This window comes from Temnothorax curvispinosus, unplaced genomic scaffold (assembly GCF_003070985.1).
Source record: "Temnothorax curvispinosus isolate PA1 unplaced genomic scaffold, ASM307098v1 QBEX01004091.1, whole genome shotgun sequence".
Lineage (NCBI taxonomy): Eukaryota > Metazoa > Arthropoda > Insecta > Hymenoptera > Formicidae > Temnothorax > Temnothorax curvispinosus.
This window is the reverse complement of record NW_020213871.1, coordinates 1-19,853: the sequence shown is the minus strand read 5'-3', so window position 1 is coordinate 19,853 and position 19,853 is coordinate 1. Positions and strand designations below refer to the sequence as shown.

General features: G+C 36.0%; 2 protein-coding genes across 2 annotated transcripts in view; both read right to left on the bottom strand.

The window, feature by feature from the left end:
- The window catches only part of LOC112453132 (adenylate cyclase type 10-like), an 8,597-nt gene extending 4,184 nt beyond the window's left edge, over positions 1–4,413 (bottom strand). The window contains exons 1-13 of the mRNA XM_025013695.1: positions 4,302–4,413; positions 3,940–4,215; positions 3,546–3,669; positions 3,212–3,372; positions 3,002–3,133; positions 2,683–2,902; positions 2,143–2,446; positions 1,768–1,895; positions 1,510–1,665; positions 1,223–1,385; positions 610–1,026; positions 253–344; positions 12–135 (exon numbers count right to left, since the gene is read on the bottom strand). Coding sequence (XP_024869463.1) covers positions 12–135; positions 253–344; positions 610–1,026; positions 1,223–1,385; positions 1,510–1,665; positions 1,768–1,895; positions 2,143–2,446; positions 2,683–2,902; positions 3,002–3,133; positions 3,212–3,372; positions 3,546–3,669; positions 3,940–4,215; positions 4,302–4,386 — 2,382 coding nt within the window. The 5' untranslated portion in view covers positions 4,387–4,413. The remainder of the gene's footprint in view (positions 1–11; positions 136–252; positions 345–609; positions 1,027–1,222; positions 1,386–1,509; positions 1,666–1,767; positions 1,896–2,142; positions 2,447–2,682; positions 2,903–3,001; positions 3,134–3,211; positions 3,373–3,545; positions 3,670–3,939; positions 4,216–4,301) is intronic.
- Positions 4,414–11,931: 7,518 nt separating this feature from the next.
- On the bottom strand, positions 11,932–19,850 carry LOC112453136 (golgin subfamily A member 6-like protein 22; the record flags this gene model as incomplete). The annotated part of the gene is made up of 10 exons (XM_025013700.1): positions 11,932–12,421; positions 12,745–12,950; positions 13,030–13,177; positions 13,336–13,496; positions 13,744–14,342; positions 14,416–15,337; positions 16,680–16,734; positions 17,093–17,280; positions 17,598–17,855; positions 19,695–19,850. Coding segments are annotated over 10 exons (2,766 nt in total), but the record flags the coding sequence as incomplete, so codon positions are not given.
- Positions 19,851–19,853: the final 3 nt, after the last annotated feature.

Below are 19,853 nucleotides of genomic sequence, written 5' to 3'. Positions count from 1 at the left end.
GGAGGAAGCACATAGCCCATTTCCTCGGCAATCATTTTGCTGATATGCACTATTACGAGGCTACCAGATTGTGTGAGGCTCAATAAGTAACTTTCTATCCATCCTGGATTGCCAAAACTTCTTTCTTGAATTAATCTAAAAAGACAGAATACAGATACACAAAATATAGACGCAAAGACAGTTATATTTTAGCTGTTTATTAAAAGCATTCTTCAACAAAAGAAAATTATTTGCATATTTAGAATGGCCAACCTTTCGAGTTCCGGAGGAATTCCACATGCGTCGAGGATCTGACATGCGAGCGCTGCGTGATACCACTTGTCTATGCGACCCAATTCGATAATCTATTAGTAGTAAAAAATAATTTATATATTTATTACATACGTTTATGTCTTGCAGTATCGTAAAAATAAATACAAAAAGATATATAAATTTAATGCAATACTTTTATTTCTTATTACAAATTTTTCATTACGAAATATTAATTATAAAAACAAATAAGAGATACATGATACATTAATGGCGTTAAAAAAGATCATTATTGCATTTATCTTTGCACGATCTTTGTTTAATTAAATTAATTCCTCTAATTCTTTTGAATGTTCGTACTCGTGCTCTCTCCAAAACGGTGGGGTGTATTTCGTACTCGCCGTTGAGCTCGCGTCCGATGCTAAGAATGAAGAAGACTGTGCTCTGTTTGGTCATCGTACGAAACAGTTTCATGGAATCATTGTCACTATACTGGGCATTATCGATGATCACCACCCATAGCTCCTTAAAACAATCTCTCATCAGTTTAAGCAGAAAATTGCTCAATACTTTGCGCTTTTGTTTCCCGGATAGCGCTTTGTAGCGCGGGCTCATCATGAAATGCACGTTGAAGAGCTGATTAAGGACGCAAAGAAATTCTGGTTCGTATACATGTTCCAGTCGTGACATCAGTATTTCTTCGCGGTCTCTCGGGGCAGTGGCGTCGTTGAAGCCCAGCGGTATAGAAAATATCAGATGGATCAAACTGTAAGAAACCTGTGCTAAGAGAAAAACTATTGATTTGAACTCTGTTTTGAAAAAAGTTCTAACTCTTGACTCTCGATTAGGAAAGATTAAAAATTACTATTTATTTAATAAATTATTTAATAAATAAATGCTCCATTAAAATAATAGTAATTTCTAATTAAAATAATAAAGGAAAAATAAGCTTTTAATTTTATGTATCTTTGACATAATCGATTAAATTAAATATGTGATAGTTGAAAAATCTTGCAATTTCTATGTCAACCTTAGCATCGTTCATAACCAAGGAGATATAGTTGCGTGATACACCCGCGGGAATATTCTGTGCAATTTCATCCAACAATCTCGTCTTGCCGATTCTCGGTTCGCCTCTGAAAAAAGAAGACAATAAAAACTAGATTAGATAAGTGTAAAACATTGCATTTGCAAATTAATAATCAAGAATTAAAAATTAAAGTTAAACTAAAAGTCCCGATGGGAATTTAGATTGCTCACTTTATGATCAACATATGTTCGGGTTGTATGTGCTGCGTTGTTTCGTCCGTGGTGAAATGTGCTATCAGATTCGATAGCATCTGTCGAAAAATCTTCATTTCCGCTTCCCGTCCGAGCAAAGGATACTTTCTCCGTATTAATTCAGGCGCAATAAATCTGCAACCACGCGTAAAGTCGTGTATCAGTAAGAGATGATATTTTACGAAGATATAAACGGTAATTTCCAGAAAATTACAAAATAAACAAGTTGCGAGATACTTTGTCTGTTCCTGAAACTCATAGACAGGACCGACGTTCGTGATTCCTTTCAGATGTCTCGGCTCTTGCAGTATAAAGTGTCTTGCTTCGAGACGAGAGCGCAGGAAGCTTTCGCGATCGCATATCACCTTAAAGATAAGGATTACACTTCTGTATAGAATAGAAGCGAAGTATTTGTTATCTTTAATTACAAATGCGCTAAAATTTAGTATCAAAAGATTAAAAATTATGTCACTTTTTAACGTGAAGATAACTTATTTCCCAATTTAATAACGACATACTCGCGAAAGATAGATTATTTATCTAACGAGATACATCTACAATTCACAAACAGAATATGAATAAAAGGCAAGTAATTATTTTTTATTCAATTACTTTGTTATTATATGCGACCATCAAACGCGCTGCCTTATTCACCGACATTCCTATCACGGTATACTCCCTCCGTAAAATGTGACCGACCACACCGCAATATGTCATTCCGGTGGTAACGGCGATCGTCACGGATTTTACGTTCCTCATCGCTAGGAGATGCTGCCGCACCTTACTGGCACATCTCAATCCAATCTGCGATTCCAACTCGTGTTTGTCGCCGCGCAGTCCGAATATGCAGAGGAATATCAGATCTTTGTCGAAGAGGGACGTCTTGTTCACGCATCCGTGCATCTCGCAGACTACCCTTGAAAAATAAAAAATATTGACAGTTGTGCGATTAAAATAATTCCTTCTTAAATTAACTATTGTAGTAATAAGCGAAATTGTTACTTTCGCGACTAGTCACATTATAAGATAAATAAATAAATATAGCTATAAATGTAGCTATAAATATAATTCATATAATGAATAATAGTAACTATAGATATAATTGCTGATGATAAAAGAGAGTTAGATAAAAATATAAGTTTGGATGCTTACCCGCAGACTAATTTATAAGCCGCACTAACGAGCGAGATCAATTCTTCGTTATCCATGACCGTCGTGATGACGTTGATGAAGAGTATGACTACTTGTCTCATCTCTGTAAGATGCTCCAACGGCTCGTCCATTTCCACGGATCGTATTACTGGTCTGAGCATATAGCTTCTTAATGAATCCTTTAATCGCTCTTTGGCTATCCTTATGACTTTAGGCCTCACTACGAAATTAAACATTTATAATTATAATTCGCGATCTTAACCGATTCAGAGCGATGTAAAAATAAATAACATAATTCGGATTGTACGTTTTTACTCACGACTATAATCGACTTGCTCGAAATCATGTTCTTTCTGAGTATCGCCGGTCCAATTCATTAAGGTTGCACTATTTGGCACTTTGACATGTGATGAGTCGAAAAAGTTTCTGTTATGTTCGGCGTTTCTGTTATCTAGCAATTGCAATGCATATTATTACTTAGAATAGAAAGAAAAGATTCCTTACATTTTTCTAATGTAAAATCACGTACTGATTCCAGTACCATTGTGAATATCATGAGCTCTGGAGTGGTACCACATTGCTGAGCAAGCTATGATTAAAGTATGTACACCATCCGGTAACTTCTCATAGACGTATTCGTTAGGATTTGCCCATTGCCAGCTACTGGGCGCCACGAGAATATCACCGCCTCTAGATAGAATTTATTGTGTCAATATGGTATATCTGATTTGCTTTTCTTTCGTAAAATTAATAAAATGTAATTTTAATAAATCAAAAGTGACATATTTGTTTCACTTTGAATTTGTATCTACTTGCATGCAAAGATTACAAGTTAGAATGCAGATAATATTTTGCTTTAATACCGGCATAATCCTTCGGCAAACTTTACATCCCAGACAGGTTTTCCAGTGATGACATAATACGACATCGTTTCTGGATCGCCAATAGACGTGAAGTACGTTATCCCGGAAGCAATGGCAAGTTTTACTATTAAAGACATTATTAAATTAACTTTTGAATGAAAGACTCTGCAATCTGTTGTACAATATTCTTAAAAAATATAATATTATTATGCTATTGTGTTACAAAATTATTTTATCTGCAAGTAATTGAGACTCAGTGTATCATTTGCGAATCAGTATTTATACTGATTAGAATGTTTTTTTAAATATAAAAATTCAATTTGTTAAGCAAATCAGAACTTATCTATGAATTAACTCAATCAATATATTAAAAGCGTTATTGACGCATTAGAACCTCTGAGCGTTACACCGACGTCAGTGTTGTAAGTTCCAAAATGTTTCTGTATAATGCACGCGGTCTGCATCGCTTCCGTCGCGATATCGCGCATAAACATCCCTTCTTGGAGCTTCCACATCACTATGAACGCATCGCCGGAGAATTTCACGACGTCCCCGTTATGCGAGAGGATCTCCTGCACCATCGCGCCGATATAACTGTTCAAAGTTTCCGACAGCTTGGAGGGACCGCCAACGCCGGTCTTTGTGTATTTTTCCGTGAGGTCTGTGAAGCCTGCACGGTAATTAAAATCTCACGTTATAATTTGTGACTCGTCGTAATGACGATTGATATGTGATAATCCAACAAATTTCTTCAACCTGAAACATCGCCGAGCATCAACGTCGTGTGGTATTCCCTGGTTTCGTAATTGTCGTAATAATCGAGAATTTCGTCGGGGCACATAGACGCGAATATTTTAGTATGTTGCTCCAGTCGAGCACGCGAGGATCGATCTGAATTATAAGTTACCGATGAACAATCTCTATTAAATTGTTACGCAACCAATGCATATTTAAGATTCGTTCATATTATGCCAATAATATATTTTAAAAATCTTTATATTGAAATAAAAAATTAGTATTATAAAATTATAAATTATGTTTATATATGTTAGGTTATTATTTAATGTAATCTAATTGTAATCTAATTTTTACGCATTGACTTACCTTCTGTTACTAAAGCATTCGTATTTCTTAGCATATCCGTCGTTTTTTCTTCTGTACTGTAATGTAAGTCGTAATCTTGATGTTACAATAAATAACAGCTATATAATTATTATTAATTCCTATGTACTACTCGCAGCTAAAATAAAAGAAATGCTGCTTAAATATAAGCTTCGAAAGCAAACTTCAGATTCTAAGATACTTTAATCATGATGCTAAAAAATAAATATAAGTATAGGTAGAAAATAAATATACGTATAAATAATATAAGATATTAAATGTAAATATACATAGAAATTTCTCTTTTTCTTTCTCTCAAAAGAGATGCACATTATACACTTTTATAATATGTATATACCTATATTACGGATTATATTCTATATTCTATATAAATGGCATGGAATCTAACTAAATATTTTCAGGAATAGGAACTGGGGAGTTAATAAAGTAAGTATTAGCCTTTTCCTCCGTGAGATATTTATTTCATTCAATATCAGATTGCTTAGAGGCTTGCAGAAGGGAACGATCAGCGTCAACAATAAATACACTCGTCGGACAATAGACAATATGTGTTTATTTAATAGCCTCGCTATATGGATACTTATACGAGTTGTCGCTCTAACAGATCGCTGCCTACAACGTGACGGCCGAATTTTATTGTGCCTGGCCCTACTATCCTTATTGTGCTTTGAATCTATGATGGGTCGACGTCACCTCGTTCTTTACGTGGTTACTTATTAAATTCTTCCTTGTTTCCTCACACACCGTCGGTTGTCAACTAACGAGAGTGGATTATACTCACTATTGTAAGACATCGCGTTACACGAAATTGACAGTCATAGTGATCCGTTGCTACTTGGTTGTTGACGAATCGCCCTACGCGCTAATTAAAATTCACTAAACAAACGTTTTCATATTTTTAATTCTTTGCATTTGTGTCGCTAAAACAAAATTATTATTTCCTGCATGTTAAATATATAAATTTTCCTAATTTATACATGTAAATCAATTTATCTGAAATAAACATTAAAATATTTAACAAATTTTTGAATATCTGAAATGTATTGCATTAAATTTTTAAAGCATCATAGTATTTATTATAATATTAAATAAAATAAACAATCTTAACGAATTAAAAAGATCTCTAAATACTTATTCGTATTACTTGATGTAATGTACTGTGTTACAGCATCCTGCGAATTTACTAACAGCGACGGACACGGCAATTATACAGGACTATCGATTATTATCAAAGGAAGACAATCGTTAATAACAACATCGATAAATCTTCTACGTAACACGATGTGATAACGAAACGACTTAGCGCGCGTAATAAATTATTATTATTAACAGATGCTATATATATGTATATGTATATATCTTTATATCTATACAGAAAAAAATCTCACCGTAATTGTCACATCCGTCGAAAAAAATTTATCCAAGAACATTTGCGCAGGATGCACCTTTTTTTTTCTCGGCGATTACGTCTTGCCATCGCAGAAACGGATCGTCGCGCCGAATTTCGTCGTGAATTTCGTTTCGGAACTTCATTCCTCACGTGCGAAGTGTCGTGCACGTGCCTGCGCGTGTTTTTCGTACGTTATTACTATATTTTGCACAACACATTTGTATATATTTTGCACACGCCGATTCACGCAAGCAGGCACACACGAGTTCCACTAGTTCGAGCGAAATCGTTCGCGATATCTGACTGCCGGGTATTTACCCCGTCGTCCTTTCCGTATCCTCTCGACGCGTTTCTCTCTCTCTCTCTCTCTCTCTCTCTCTCTTTCTCTCTCCGTCGTGATTATTTACTCGCGAAATTATAACTTCTGAGCTAAATCGATTAGGTATTAAGAAAAGGCCCATAAATTTCCGCCTCGCGTTACGTATCAGTTAAAAAACCTTGCGCTGATGTTCGCGATAAAATTGTCGTTCTCTCAATTGTATAGTAAATTGTATAACAAAATACTGCATTATCAGGAGGGATTTTAGTGCGACGTGTGCGAGGACGACGGTGTAATTCCACGATTCCGAAAAGCGTTATAAACCAAAAAGTTTCAGACAGACGAGAACGCGCACAAATATTTCACAGACATACTATATTTTACTTCGTATGTCCGCTAACGTCTTCCTCCTCTTTCTCATCTTTTCTTCTCTTTCTCTCTTTTTTTTTGTTCTTTTTGCTTTTTACGACAAACGTGACTCGTTATATAATGGCACACAGCATGGCAGTTGCAACAATGTATTTCAATAAACTGTTACTTTAATTAGCTTATCTCTTAACTTACTTCGGTAAACCTTATATTCCTAGCTTCGTCGCACTTTTCATTATAATCCGCCGTTTTCTCTCGTTTTATGATCGTCATCAACTCCTGCCCGGAAGCCGGAAATCACCGAAGCGCGAGGAAAAAAAATCATAAAAAAACGAATATGAGAACGGCTTCGGTGATTACCGGCAGAATTAAACGCAATACTCGCTCGAGATATTATACGTGACGCCTAATTAATATTAAGCGTTCGCAAGGACTAGGCGAAACAGGACCTATCTCACTCGTATTCTTGTCCTCTCTTCCTCTTTCTCTCCCTCTCTTTCACTCATTCTCTCTTTCGCTCTTTAATTCACTCTCACGCTCACACTTTTGACTTAAATCCCCGTTGTCATATTATTATCATTCGCTTAGGTATATACACGCGATCGAAAATTGTATTGCGTCGAGATTCTTCGTCTCTTCGAGATTATTAACGATAAACGTTGCACAATAATAGTAATCGAAGCGTCTCTTCCTATCGTGTTTTCTCTTCGTTAAGACTTGTGTTATTAATTGTTCATTTAGCGATTAAACACGTAGAAATTGGAGAATAGAAAAAGAGCGGGTTGAAATCACGTCGTACCGTTGTCGAGCCTTATCGGACGCTGAAACGTTCTTTTTGATAAATTTTATTTTCAATGCAGACTATCACGAGGTTGCCAGCATCAGCATTACCAGCACAAAATAAAATAAAAGAGCAGTAATGAAGATTAAAAGCGCCGATGTCTGCAAATTGTCATAAGTTTTTCATCAAAGTATGAATAATTACTTTCTTAATTTGTCTTATCGTATATTATTTCGATTTTTGTTAAATTTTCAACTATAAATTTTAATTGTTTCTTTTGGTTTTATCTTAAAACAGCATCCGATAAGAATTACGATAACGTCGGTACGGCGTTTCTTACAATATTATTCACATAAAAATCGTATTTCTTTTTTTTTGGTATTTTCTTATCGTGGACACTTAACAGTCACGAGTCAAAAAATAATATCAGGACCGCTTCTCTTTCACTTTCTTTCACTCGGACTCTCACTCTCGTCTCACTCTGCAGTCTCGCCTTAGGATCACCTTGAGTACCATATAAATTGATGAGGTTCGAGGGGAGGATCTCGATAATAACCGATAATTCTCATCGATGATCATATGATGAAAAGTTTATCATGATAACGCGATTAAGTCTTATATATTCTGTGAGTAATACTTTTTGAAAAGTAATCTTAAGTATAAAGGGACAAAAATTAAATATTAATTATTTAATAATTCCATTTTTTCTTCGTTCACGAAAATGATTGATTTAAGATATAGACGCGGTGTCGCAATTGCGGAATGAAAGTCAAATAACAATGATTTCGCGGCTAAGAATGAAATCGGCCCTAAAATTTAACGAATGCTTATTATTCTACTACTAATTACGCTTCTAATAACTTAGGCGCGATCTGTTGCGAAATACAATCGCATCCTCCCCTTCGTTCGTTCTCTCACCCGAACTCTTTTCACCATTTCGACGCGGACGACACAAATTCTACAACATCGATTGTATCGAAAGGATCTTCATGGAGTGATAATATGTTACTATTATATATTATATTGTTATAGTACGTTAGTAGAATCTAATATGTCAACAAGAAATTCGATCTGATACCTTATCTGTGTCTGTCGTATTTCCCCGTTCGTGCACGTAGTCACACATTCCCTGCGGCTTTTCGCGAAACAGAAATTGCAAATTAATTATTATCGAGTTGCAAGACGTATATCAAAGACTTCAAAGAGTTGAAACATCGAAAGTGACTTAGATATAATATTCGCAATGTTAATCAAGACTGGATAAAAGTCGGATTTTAGAAATGTCGAATATCGTGTAAAAGTGAGAGATCGTAAAAGTGAGATAAGTATCCGGAGTTCGATTTTGTTAAAAAATTCTACGTTGGAAAAATAATGCTGTCGATATTTTTAAAAATCGATTCACCAGGCGCACAACACATTCACGCGCTCCAATCATTCGTTCCGTGTTAACAATTGTGTCAATTAACGATAATATTATTTTTTTCTGCTTAGCTATATATGATGTAACACGATGATATAGGCTTGATATGACGGTGGCACACGTTAACTAATTGTTTCTTTTTATTTCTCTCTCATCGTCCTTCCTCTCTATCTCACCTTCGATCTCTCGACTCGATCGACGCGAAAGAGATATTTAACAATCGTACATTGTCCATTCAGAGACGACAATAATCCTTGCAAATAAATATGAAAATTACAAGATGTAAAACGTTGGAAGTTAACAGAAATGAAATAACAACAGCTATCGTTCTTGTGGAAATTAGAACATCTCAACAACTTGTGATTTCACTAATAAAATTTCGCCATCTCTCTAACATCTTTATAAAAATTTGAACAATAAGAGAACACGTTGTATAAACTCTTATTGATTCCAGACAGAGAAAATATTTAGATGGTCTAGATTCTAGGTAATTGGTAACTGTTAGATTGTCTGTATTTGATTCTTGTGGAAAATTCAAACTTAACGTAAATATAATTCTCGCTTTCACGGTTCTCACTTTACTTTATTTGCGGTGATATACTAATTTTAATTATCTTATCTCTGCACGTGTATCTATATGAGATTGGAGGTCAGAAATAAGAGAGGAAGCTGTTTCGTGGCAACGCATGCTATTATTCTAGCAAGGATTGTGGCCAAGTATCGTGATTTTTACTGATTAAAAATATATTATTAAATTCGTTAAATTAAATTAAAATTAAAACATATAAACAGCAAATTTTTACGAGTTACATATCATTGTTAACAAACAAAAAGAGAAAAAATAATAATGAGGTTTATATAATAAGTAATTTTAAAAAAATGTCGTCTAAATAAGAGAGAAATGTACCTATATTTTTTCCGAATTTCTCTAAATGCATTTTACGATTCGCGATGCTTCGCTTAAACAAATATCCACGCCACACACAACAACATGCACTTTGATTCCAGCTTACAGTTGTCCTAACGTTTAGATATATTAAAGTCGAGTTAATAAGTCTTTTGAGTCTAAATGGTTCGTAGACGTCGTCAAGATGCAAAGAGGCGCCGGAGTTTAACGAATGGGATAAGCCAGCAACGAGAGAAGTGCTGTCGTACCCGCGGAATTTACACAGAAGGGCTATCCTCAAATATTAACGATAAAATTTTATACACTTTCAACATTTCGCAATTTAACTCACCGCAATGGCAGACGCGACGATATTAGCGGCGAGCGAGATCGAACGATTTAAAAGAACGTGCCATCCGACAGGATCTCACTTCGTTGGTCGCTTTCTTTTTGTAATACATTGTCGCGTTATGGTTCCCGCAAGAAGCAGATGCATATTTAATACTCAAAAATGCTGCAACGCACTCGCCGTGATACTGGCGTTGTAAATATTGCATCGCGCGTCGCAGTATCTCATCCAAGTCGCTCGCCAGCTTGTTTCCAAAAATGACATTTCAAAGCTTTTATAGGTCAAACATTTTGTGCCGTTTCTATTAATTTTCGACAGTAGCCAACCGTTAGGAGAAAAAGGAGAACGTAATAAAATATCGCATCATGCGTTCTCAAATGCGCTTTGCGAGATGCAGATCTGCGACGACGTACATTATTGTTTAATATGTAAGTAGCTTCGTTTTTTTTAAATAATTTACATCGCCGCAAGTTTCTATCTTTTAAAGGAAAGCGCATATTTCAGCTCAAGGTCCATTTCTTTAAAATCAACGATCGAGATTTTAGAGCGCATGTTTTTCCTTTGCGATATTCGATTACGATCTGTAATCTTCTCACGCGATATACATTATGCATAATAACCGTGCATTCTCCGATAAGACAGTCTCGAGTAAATGCGGATTTCGTTCAGCGAGATACCTATGCGTGTACATAATAGATTCCTATTCTACAGTGGTGTATTTTGGGAACGGATGTAAATGTTTAAATAGGAAAGCTTCCAAGGAATCGTTCACGACTTTCGGGACAATTGCACGGATGGAAGAAATAACATAAGTATTTACAAGAGATTTTCTTTAGTGCCTCGGCTACGTTCTCTTGGCTTCCCGCGATCTTTCGCAAAGTGCGTCCTAAAGAGCGCATTCTCATCCTGCACGTCTCCTAGTACTTACAGCGGCGTATCCTTCTGCGTATTCCCACATTTGCGATTAGCGTGACAATTGCAATAATTTAATTAGCGTGACGATTGCAATGCGACACTCTAGGAGGTGATTTATCTAGAAATATTTCTGAAACGTTTTGATTTCTTAAATATTAATTTTCAAAATCACAGACGCTGGTTTTAAAACGGATCGTGTCCCAATAAAATTCTCGTGAAAATAAAACAGAAATAAAAAAGATAAAAAATAATTTAATAATAAAATAAAACTACCTTCTCTGATTATGAATTGCAGCATGATACAAATTCTTATAATACCAACTTTTTTTAACTTACTTTTTTCTTTGCAGGATAAAGAGACGGCAGAAATTATATATTTATTCCAATTGTAATTTTATTCATATCAAGGAATGCGGATATATGTAAACTCACCAAGCTGTGTTAAATTCTTCAAGCAAATTAGATTATAAATAGCCATAAATAATTAAAAGCAAGCTCTTATTTATTTAAGAAATTTAAGAAATAAAACTCCAATCCATGTTAATCATTTCTTATTTGTTTCAATCCTCTGCTAATCTAATTTTTCTTGCAGCGCTAATTTAATTATACATCTAAAATTAAATATATTAAAGAAATAAATATAAAACAATGCTCTCCTGCAATAAATTGTCAACTTTTTAACAATGTCGTACGCCGCGCGCTGCAAAGAACTATATAATAAACAACAATTCGCATATTTCGATACATTATTGCAATAATAATAAATTATGACGCCTACAACGATCCAAATATCGCTGATGTCGAAGGGAGAAGAAGATGCCTATAACACGTTGCTATATTTCATCCATGGTAAACCACCGAGTGCTATCTATTTGGATTGACAGCAGTCTGAAGAAATTTCCGGTTTCTTGATTTTGACAATTCTTTTAAAGCACTATCACGTGAATGATAAAATTCCGATTAATTATGAGAAATGTCGAATAATGACGAAGATGATGATGGTGATGAAGATTGATGCGCGATACGTGATGAGCGGCACAGGCAAAGGTATTGGCTGTTGCTGTAGTTGCTGATATTGGTGGTGTACTGTAGTTTTGCTGTAGTTGTTGTTTGTTTTGTTTTCTTTTTTTCACTACGTTTCTAAAGACGTTCTATACACTGCCTCTACGTTTGCGGGTATGTGTGTGCGTATGACAACATCGAGATAACGAAGAGACCGATACTCCAAAATACCGTAGGTGGTCTCGAGTACTTATCTGGTATCCTGCTGATGAATCCGCGATTGATCTTCGTCTTTCAAGTCGGACACCATTGACGTTCTTGTTCTGCAAAACGTCGCAGTTCTGATTAGCGAAATATCTAATAACCGTTAATTTCAGGAGCAGTTAGCGCTTTAATCATTTACGGTAATTCAATAATCTTCATTATTATATCTCAAAAAATATATAATCCTAATTTAAAAAAGTAATTGACATTACAAGATAAAATGTATGTATATATGGTAATCATATGTGTTTCGCCTTTTAAAAAACTATTTAAAGATTAATTCTATATTTCTCAATTATATTTTGTCAGAAAAGCTTTCGGAGCTTCTAACATTAATTATTTATTCATATATTGTTTGAAAAAATTATTATTGGCAACTTACGAATACTTGCAGCTCGTGCTAGCTGATTTTGACGAGTTGTCGCCATTCACAGCAATTGATTTCGATGAACTGATCTCGCTAAAGCGATCGTCAAAGGAATTATTGTTATTATCACTACCGTCTTTATTGCCGTCGGATATCTTAAATATTTTTTGAAATAATTGTGGTGTTTCCCGTTTAAAATTTAACTTAATACTTTTTTCGTCCTGGAAAATATTAATATATGACAATTCGGTTTTCGATGTTATAAGAACAAAGAATTTTCGTTAAATTTTTTCAAATTACCTCTTCCCTCAGTCTATCAAGTAATAGTCTCTTATCGGCTTTTAATTTCGCCGCCTGATCCGCTTGTGTTAAAGTTGTTATGCCTGAATGTTCCAACAAAGCTAAGTGAGCGTCCTTCTCAGAAAGGGCAGCTTTTAAAGCTTCACGCCTGCAAAAGAGACAGCAATATTAAAATAAATTGTTAAAAAAGTATTATGCTTTCACACAAAACAATACACACACAGAAAGAGAGAGAGAGAGAGAGAGAGAGAGAGAGAGAGAATGCATTATCAAGACAAAACTGCTCAATAAAACTGAAAAACTCACTTAATTTGATGCAATTCTTGAAGTTGAATAGACTTCTCCTGATTCGATTGGACGAGTTTCTCTTCAGTCTTAAATATTTTATAAAGAAGCGGCTTGCACGTGATGCATTTCGTGGCTGAAGCAGCTTGCATGACTGCGATTTTTTCTTCCATCTCGGCAATCTGATAAGAAAATAAAGAATCTCTTGAGAGACAAGCACAAATGTTTATGCGATACGATATTCATAATGTATTCGTATTGTAATTATTCATTATGCATATAATTATTCATTCAGATTTTTTACTAATTTTAATTCACAATTTTTCTACAAACTTATTTTTCATTTTACTTACTGTTACTTCAATATTATTAATGCCTGAGAAACGTATAAGACAAGCGTTTAATATATTACGAAAATTTCCAACTCACTCTTTGGTCAGTTTCTTTTCTGAGCTTTTTCTCGTACTTGAACTTCGTCTCAATCTCCTCCGTGATAGCGATGCTCTGACGAAGAGCTGCGTCCAACTCCTCTAATTTGCGCTCCTTGTCCGCGAGGTTTTTCTTCAATTGAAGCTCTATTTCCTCCTTCTCCTTCAATGTGGCAATGAGCTCCTCGATCGCGACGTCAATTCTCTCGCCGAGCGAAGTCTCCAAAGAATTGACTTCCATTTCTAGCTCCTGCACCCTCTCGTTTCTCAATTTAATCTCTTCCTTCAGCGCACTAACATCCTCCGTCTCATACAATTCTTCTTCCATTTCGGCCATCTCCTTCTCCATTTTCAAAATCTTATTTTGCTGTTCTATGATCTGTTGTTCATATTTCTGGATTCTATTGTCCTTTTCCGAAATGTCGTGTCCCATTTCTTTCATCTTTTGCTCTTTCTCCCGCAACTCTATTTTCAGGCTCTCCTCCTCTTGGATTCTGTTATCCTCTTCCAAAGCGACATGCATTACGTCCTTTATCTTTTCTTCCAGCTCGCATGCTACTCCATCGTCGAGTAGAGCGTTCTCCTTCGACGTGTCTCTGACTAAAAATATTATAGAAACAATGTAATTAAAAATAAAAAACAAGATAACAATTTTAGTAAAGCTTTCGCGTACCTGATTTATTTTCCTCAAATTTCGACAGCTTCTTCAACTCAAAAATTTGGTTCTCCAGCTGACCAATTCTGCACTCTCGATCTTGCAGCTTTCGCTTAAGGCCGTCAATATCATGTTCCCTGACGTAATGTTCCAAATTCGTAACCATCTCCTCTAGTTCTATAATTCTCGCTTTATCAATCCCCGCGTTCGTGAGGTTGTTCTTTTGGATCCACTTCTCCATTTTTGTAATATGCTCTTTATCGAGCGACACTTGGTAACGCAGATCACGCATCTCCTTCACGTCCTCCTTGAGAAAGCCCTCCAGCTCTTCTACGGCGTCTTCCAGTTCTGCGACCCGTTGAGACTTTCTGTCAATAGTTTCTTCGAGATCGCGCATTCTCTGCGTGTATACGTTATTTCGCAGGCTTTCCAGCGACACTATTTTCTGCTCCAGCTCGACAATGTGTCGATTCTTTGCCTCAATCTCTCGCTTCCAAGATTCTTCCACTTCCCCGTTCACCCACTTCTCGTCGCTGTCGCCTTTCTCTGAGGATTCCGTTGTGCCCGCGTGATTCTTCAAGGAATTCCTAAAGGCCGTCACTTGTCGCACCAGCGCGAGAATATGCAAATCCTTTGCATTCGAATTGCCACAATGTTTACATGCCTTCGTTTGCATTTCGATATCCTTGCTCATCTTATCGTGTCCGCTGACATCGTTCTTTAGGTCCTCACAGCGTTTCAATTGCTGCTCCAGCTGAACGATGTGTTGATTCATCGTCTCCGTCTCCTCCTTCCAAGATTCAATGTGTTTCACGTCACCCAACAGGTCCTTGCACTTGTCGTGCTCCATCTGGAGATGCTCCATCGTTCTTTCCAACTCGAATATGGCACGGTTCTTCGCCTCTAGTACTTCTCGCCAAGAAGGCTCGTCCTTGTTATCCTGGGACAAGCGTGCGGTATGCGTGCCGAAGCGACGTTCGTTGGCAAAGTGGCAAAATGTACAGGATAGCGATAATGAAAACAAAAGCGGAAGCACAGAGGAGGAAACAGAGAAAGGTGAATGTATATATGGTGCATGCGGTGTATGTGCATTTTTTTCTGTACACGTGTCACATCAATCGATGCGAAGGACGCAAGAGTATATGCGTCTTCAAGTGATTGCAAGACATCATCCTTGATCTTCATTATTCCCTGTATCTCGATATATATTTAAATTATATCGTCGGTTAAATTATATATCTCTTCGCAATTCTTTGTTGCGTTCTTCTTTCTCTTCGCGTCTGCCGTTCGCCTTCTAATTTTTCCTTCGTTTTTTTTTCTTTCTTTCTCCTGATTTAAACTCGTATATTTATATTTACGCGTGTGCATACATATATACATCTACATCGTATATCTTCCGCGGTGAGTAATAATATGTATATACAAATGGATGCGCGTGTATTTGTATCTCTTGTGTGTACGGCGGTATATAGGTATGAATATATATATATACATATATGTATATATACATATGTATGTGTGTGTATATATATTTATATATATATATATACATACTTCAGTTTCTTCTTAGTATTAATAATTAATTAACATTATTGTTGCCGTTGTCGTCTTCTCTCGCATTAATATGTATATTTATAATTTATCCTCTGCGTTAAATTTATATTTATATTTATAGTTTTATCTTCAATATTTATATATTCTCAATATTTGTATTTATATATCAAGTTATTGTTGTGTTATTATCGTTATTATCCTTTCGCTATAATTATTAAATACGTTAACAATGGTCGCAGCATTTTACGTAAAATAATTATATGTCTCGACGTGGGTTTTGTCCATTGGCGGATCGACATCAATCCTTCGTTTTTTAAGTCCCTCGTGTGTATGTCTATACTCGTAAAGTCTCGCTTATAATATGCAAATTGTACTAAAAAGAACGGAGAAGGCGTTCCCAACGAAAATCGACCTTAGAACAAGCTTTTTAGGAATCCGGCGGGTCCCGCCTGTTAGCAATGCCTCAAGGAAAAAGTTCGTAATATTTTTATTTCATTATGTATGTGTTGTGTGTTACCAACGAAAAAGCCACAAGGAGGGTAAGCAGCGATACGTGAACGCATATGTGAATGTCGTGTATATATCCGAAAGCAGCGTGGAAAATATCAGAAGACAAGTCGTTAGTAAGTTAATAGGTAGAAGAAGAATATATTAATATAAATTAATTAATTTACGTTCTTTTTATTATCAATATTCGACAAGAAAAAATATATATAAGATATACTGACCTCTTGCTGTGCAGTTGTAGCTTGTTTCAACTTGGCTTGTGCGGTTTTGAGTGCACTGCGATAAAAAATCCAGTGTATTAGTAGTGAAATATTTCCCTTACTCTAAATATTTCCCAAAGCATATATCATAAATGTCAATAAAAAATCCATATAGATTTATTTAAAATAATAAATCTATTATTTCCTATTTCAATAATTATTTTGTTGTAACTTATTTTAAGATATCTACATCTCTCCAATTTATTTCATGTCATTTTGAAAGAATATAAAATTGCACACACTGTAATAAAGAGCTACTATTTTACATCTCTGCAATATGTCGTAATGTTTATAAGTAAAAAGAATCGATATATTATAAGAAATGATTGGTCAGATATTTGCATCATCATGTTCGCATCATCAATAATACTCACTCTTGAAGTTCTCTGATCTGTTTCTCTTTGGCGTTTTGCCCCTCCTGTGTCATCTGCACGACCTGCAATAGCTTCTCGATCTCGGCGGCGCTCCTGCCCGATTCTTCCTTCGCTTTTTCTAAGTCCCTCTCGGCAGTCTCGAGTGCCTTTTGCATTTCCGCTAATCTCTTGTCCGGCGCTCCGCCACTCTGTTCGTATAAGTTAAATCATATAAATTTGATTTAAAAAATTATTAATAACATTAGTAATTACTAATATAACATATATTATATTATATTATATTATAACTTGAAAATGGAAGTTAAGTAAGCGCACTTTCTAAAATCTAAAATAAAAACTTTTAGCATTAATTATCATTTGACTTCAGCTTTTCAATTAACAATAAACTATTATAATATTATTATATAATATTGAATCATTATAAATATTTGCAATACTTATATGTACAATTAAAACTGTAATATAGCTAAAAAAAAAAGGACGCTTTAGTAAACAATGCGATCACCTTTTGTAATTGTTGCTCGAGTTGGTCCATTCTCGCCTTCCTCTTCTTCAGGTCTTGGTCGAGACTTTGGAGCGTCCTCTCCTTTTCCTCTATCGTTCTAGCTTTCTGATCTATGGACTTCGCCTTTTCTTCCACTTGTCTTCTCTGCTCGTCCAACTGTCGTCTCTGCTCCTCCATCTGTTTCCTCTCTTGTATAGTATCGGCGCCAGCTTTCACGGCGCCAGCTTGGAGTTTCTTGTTCGCCTCGTGCAACTCCACCTGCATTCAGGAAAGAATGACTGTAGCGCATCCCTTGCATTTTCGTCGCATGCACGATTTATTATTTTTCTTTCTCTGGATTAGCCAGAAAATCAACTGCGAGACAAAGAGAGAAAGAGAAGCTGATATGTGCCGTAAGAGCTATCATAATGACCATTCCAAAATGCAAAACTGATGACCATCTACTTGCGCTTTGGCTCAACGTACTCTGCTATACCGCATGTGAACTTTAATTTCCAAAGTGCAATTAGATTTTAAGGCTACACACTAACTCTCAATCTTCTCGTTTTTTGCAAGTCAATACTTTTGTTTCTTCTATAAACAATATGTATTTGAGATTTCTGTGCGGGAAATAGATTTTGCGAAAAGATTGAGAGCTACGTGCTGCCGACCAACTGGTCGACGTGACAAAATAATCATGAATGCATGATAGGTGAATAATAATAATAAGACCAAAAACAACAATAATAATAATGATAACGACAATAATAATAATAAAACGAATCGGACGCGACATCACACAGACTCTCCTCCATATCTAGTTATTACAGCGAGATATATAGATACATACAAAGAGATATATTAATTGTCATAAAAAACGTAGCGGAGTATAAAACAATATATGTATATACCTACAATAAGAAATATATGTACATGAGCAAACGCCCGATATATGTGTGCACCAATCAGAGAGAGGAGGATATCGTTTCTTTGAGAATTCTTTGAGATATTTCGACAAAGGCTTACGTCCTTGCATAATTCCAACGCAAAAAATATATATATTCCAGAAATAAGAGAAATCACGAAGATATGAACCGATACTTCCTCATCTCATCGATGCAGTGCATGCTTTCCAACATAAATGTTTTCACGATTACTTCTTGTTGCCATGTTTAATACACGACATAAGCGCAGCCGTAATAATGACTAAATGTAGTAATAATAATTGGAAAAAAAAAGAGAAAGCGAGCGAGCGACTATATAATAATCAAATATTTGATTTATTTTCATTTATTTATTATTTCATCTCTATTCTCTATTATCCGTTCTTTATATTTTCTTGCGCTCGCTTTCTCTTTGTCGTATAACAATAATAATCATTGCCGGTGGGCAAATAAAAATACAACAACGATAATAATAATAATATTAATACTGACAATAACGATAATAACAATAACAATAACAATGACGGTAAGAAACAACAAGGATAATAATAATCATAACAATAAAAACTTTGAACATATTCTGGTAGCAATGAGCGACAAATGGCGGTGCTTGGGAATATCGTCGGGAAGAAAGGAATTAAAGAAGGAAAGATCGTTGTCGGAATAAGGACTGATAATCTTCTGTCGAAGGGACGTTATTGCACTGTGCTGTGAACATTTGTTTACACACATGTATAACGTAAAATAAGAGAAATGTGCGCGCGTAAATGGTGCAGCGTGGTTAGTCCCAAATCACGCATATTTACACACATACATATATCTGTTCGTTATATATCTTTTTTTCTGGTGGCGTGTGTAAAAGTCTGTTGTGCGCGTCTGTCTTCGGAGAAGAGGAAAAAGAAGAAGAAGAAGAGACGAGATTTATCGTTCTGCTTCTTCGACACAACAATCGACTCGCGGATTGCACATCGGGGAATAATATTTTTTTCTTTTTTTATAAAGTGCGAACAGAGTGCGCGGGATAGTGGTGGTAACAATTGAGGTATTGATGGAGATAGTGGTGCTTATGATGATGATTGGTGATGTGAATGGCTGGATTGTGAACTGTCGTCAGCAGCACGAGCGAGTACGGCGTGAGGCCGAAACGTGCGTCGGCACCCCTGCGGCCTCTAACCTGATTCTTCTCCAGTTCCTGACACAGCACCGCGAGCTGCGCCTGGAACCGCTCGCGCTCCACGGTCGCTTGCTGAATCTCCTCGCGCGCGCGTTCCAACTCCTTTCTCAGCCTGGCGACCTCCTGGCCGTTCTGCTGTGCGGGCTGCTGCTGCTGCTG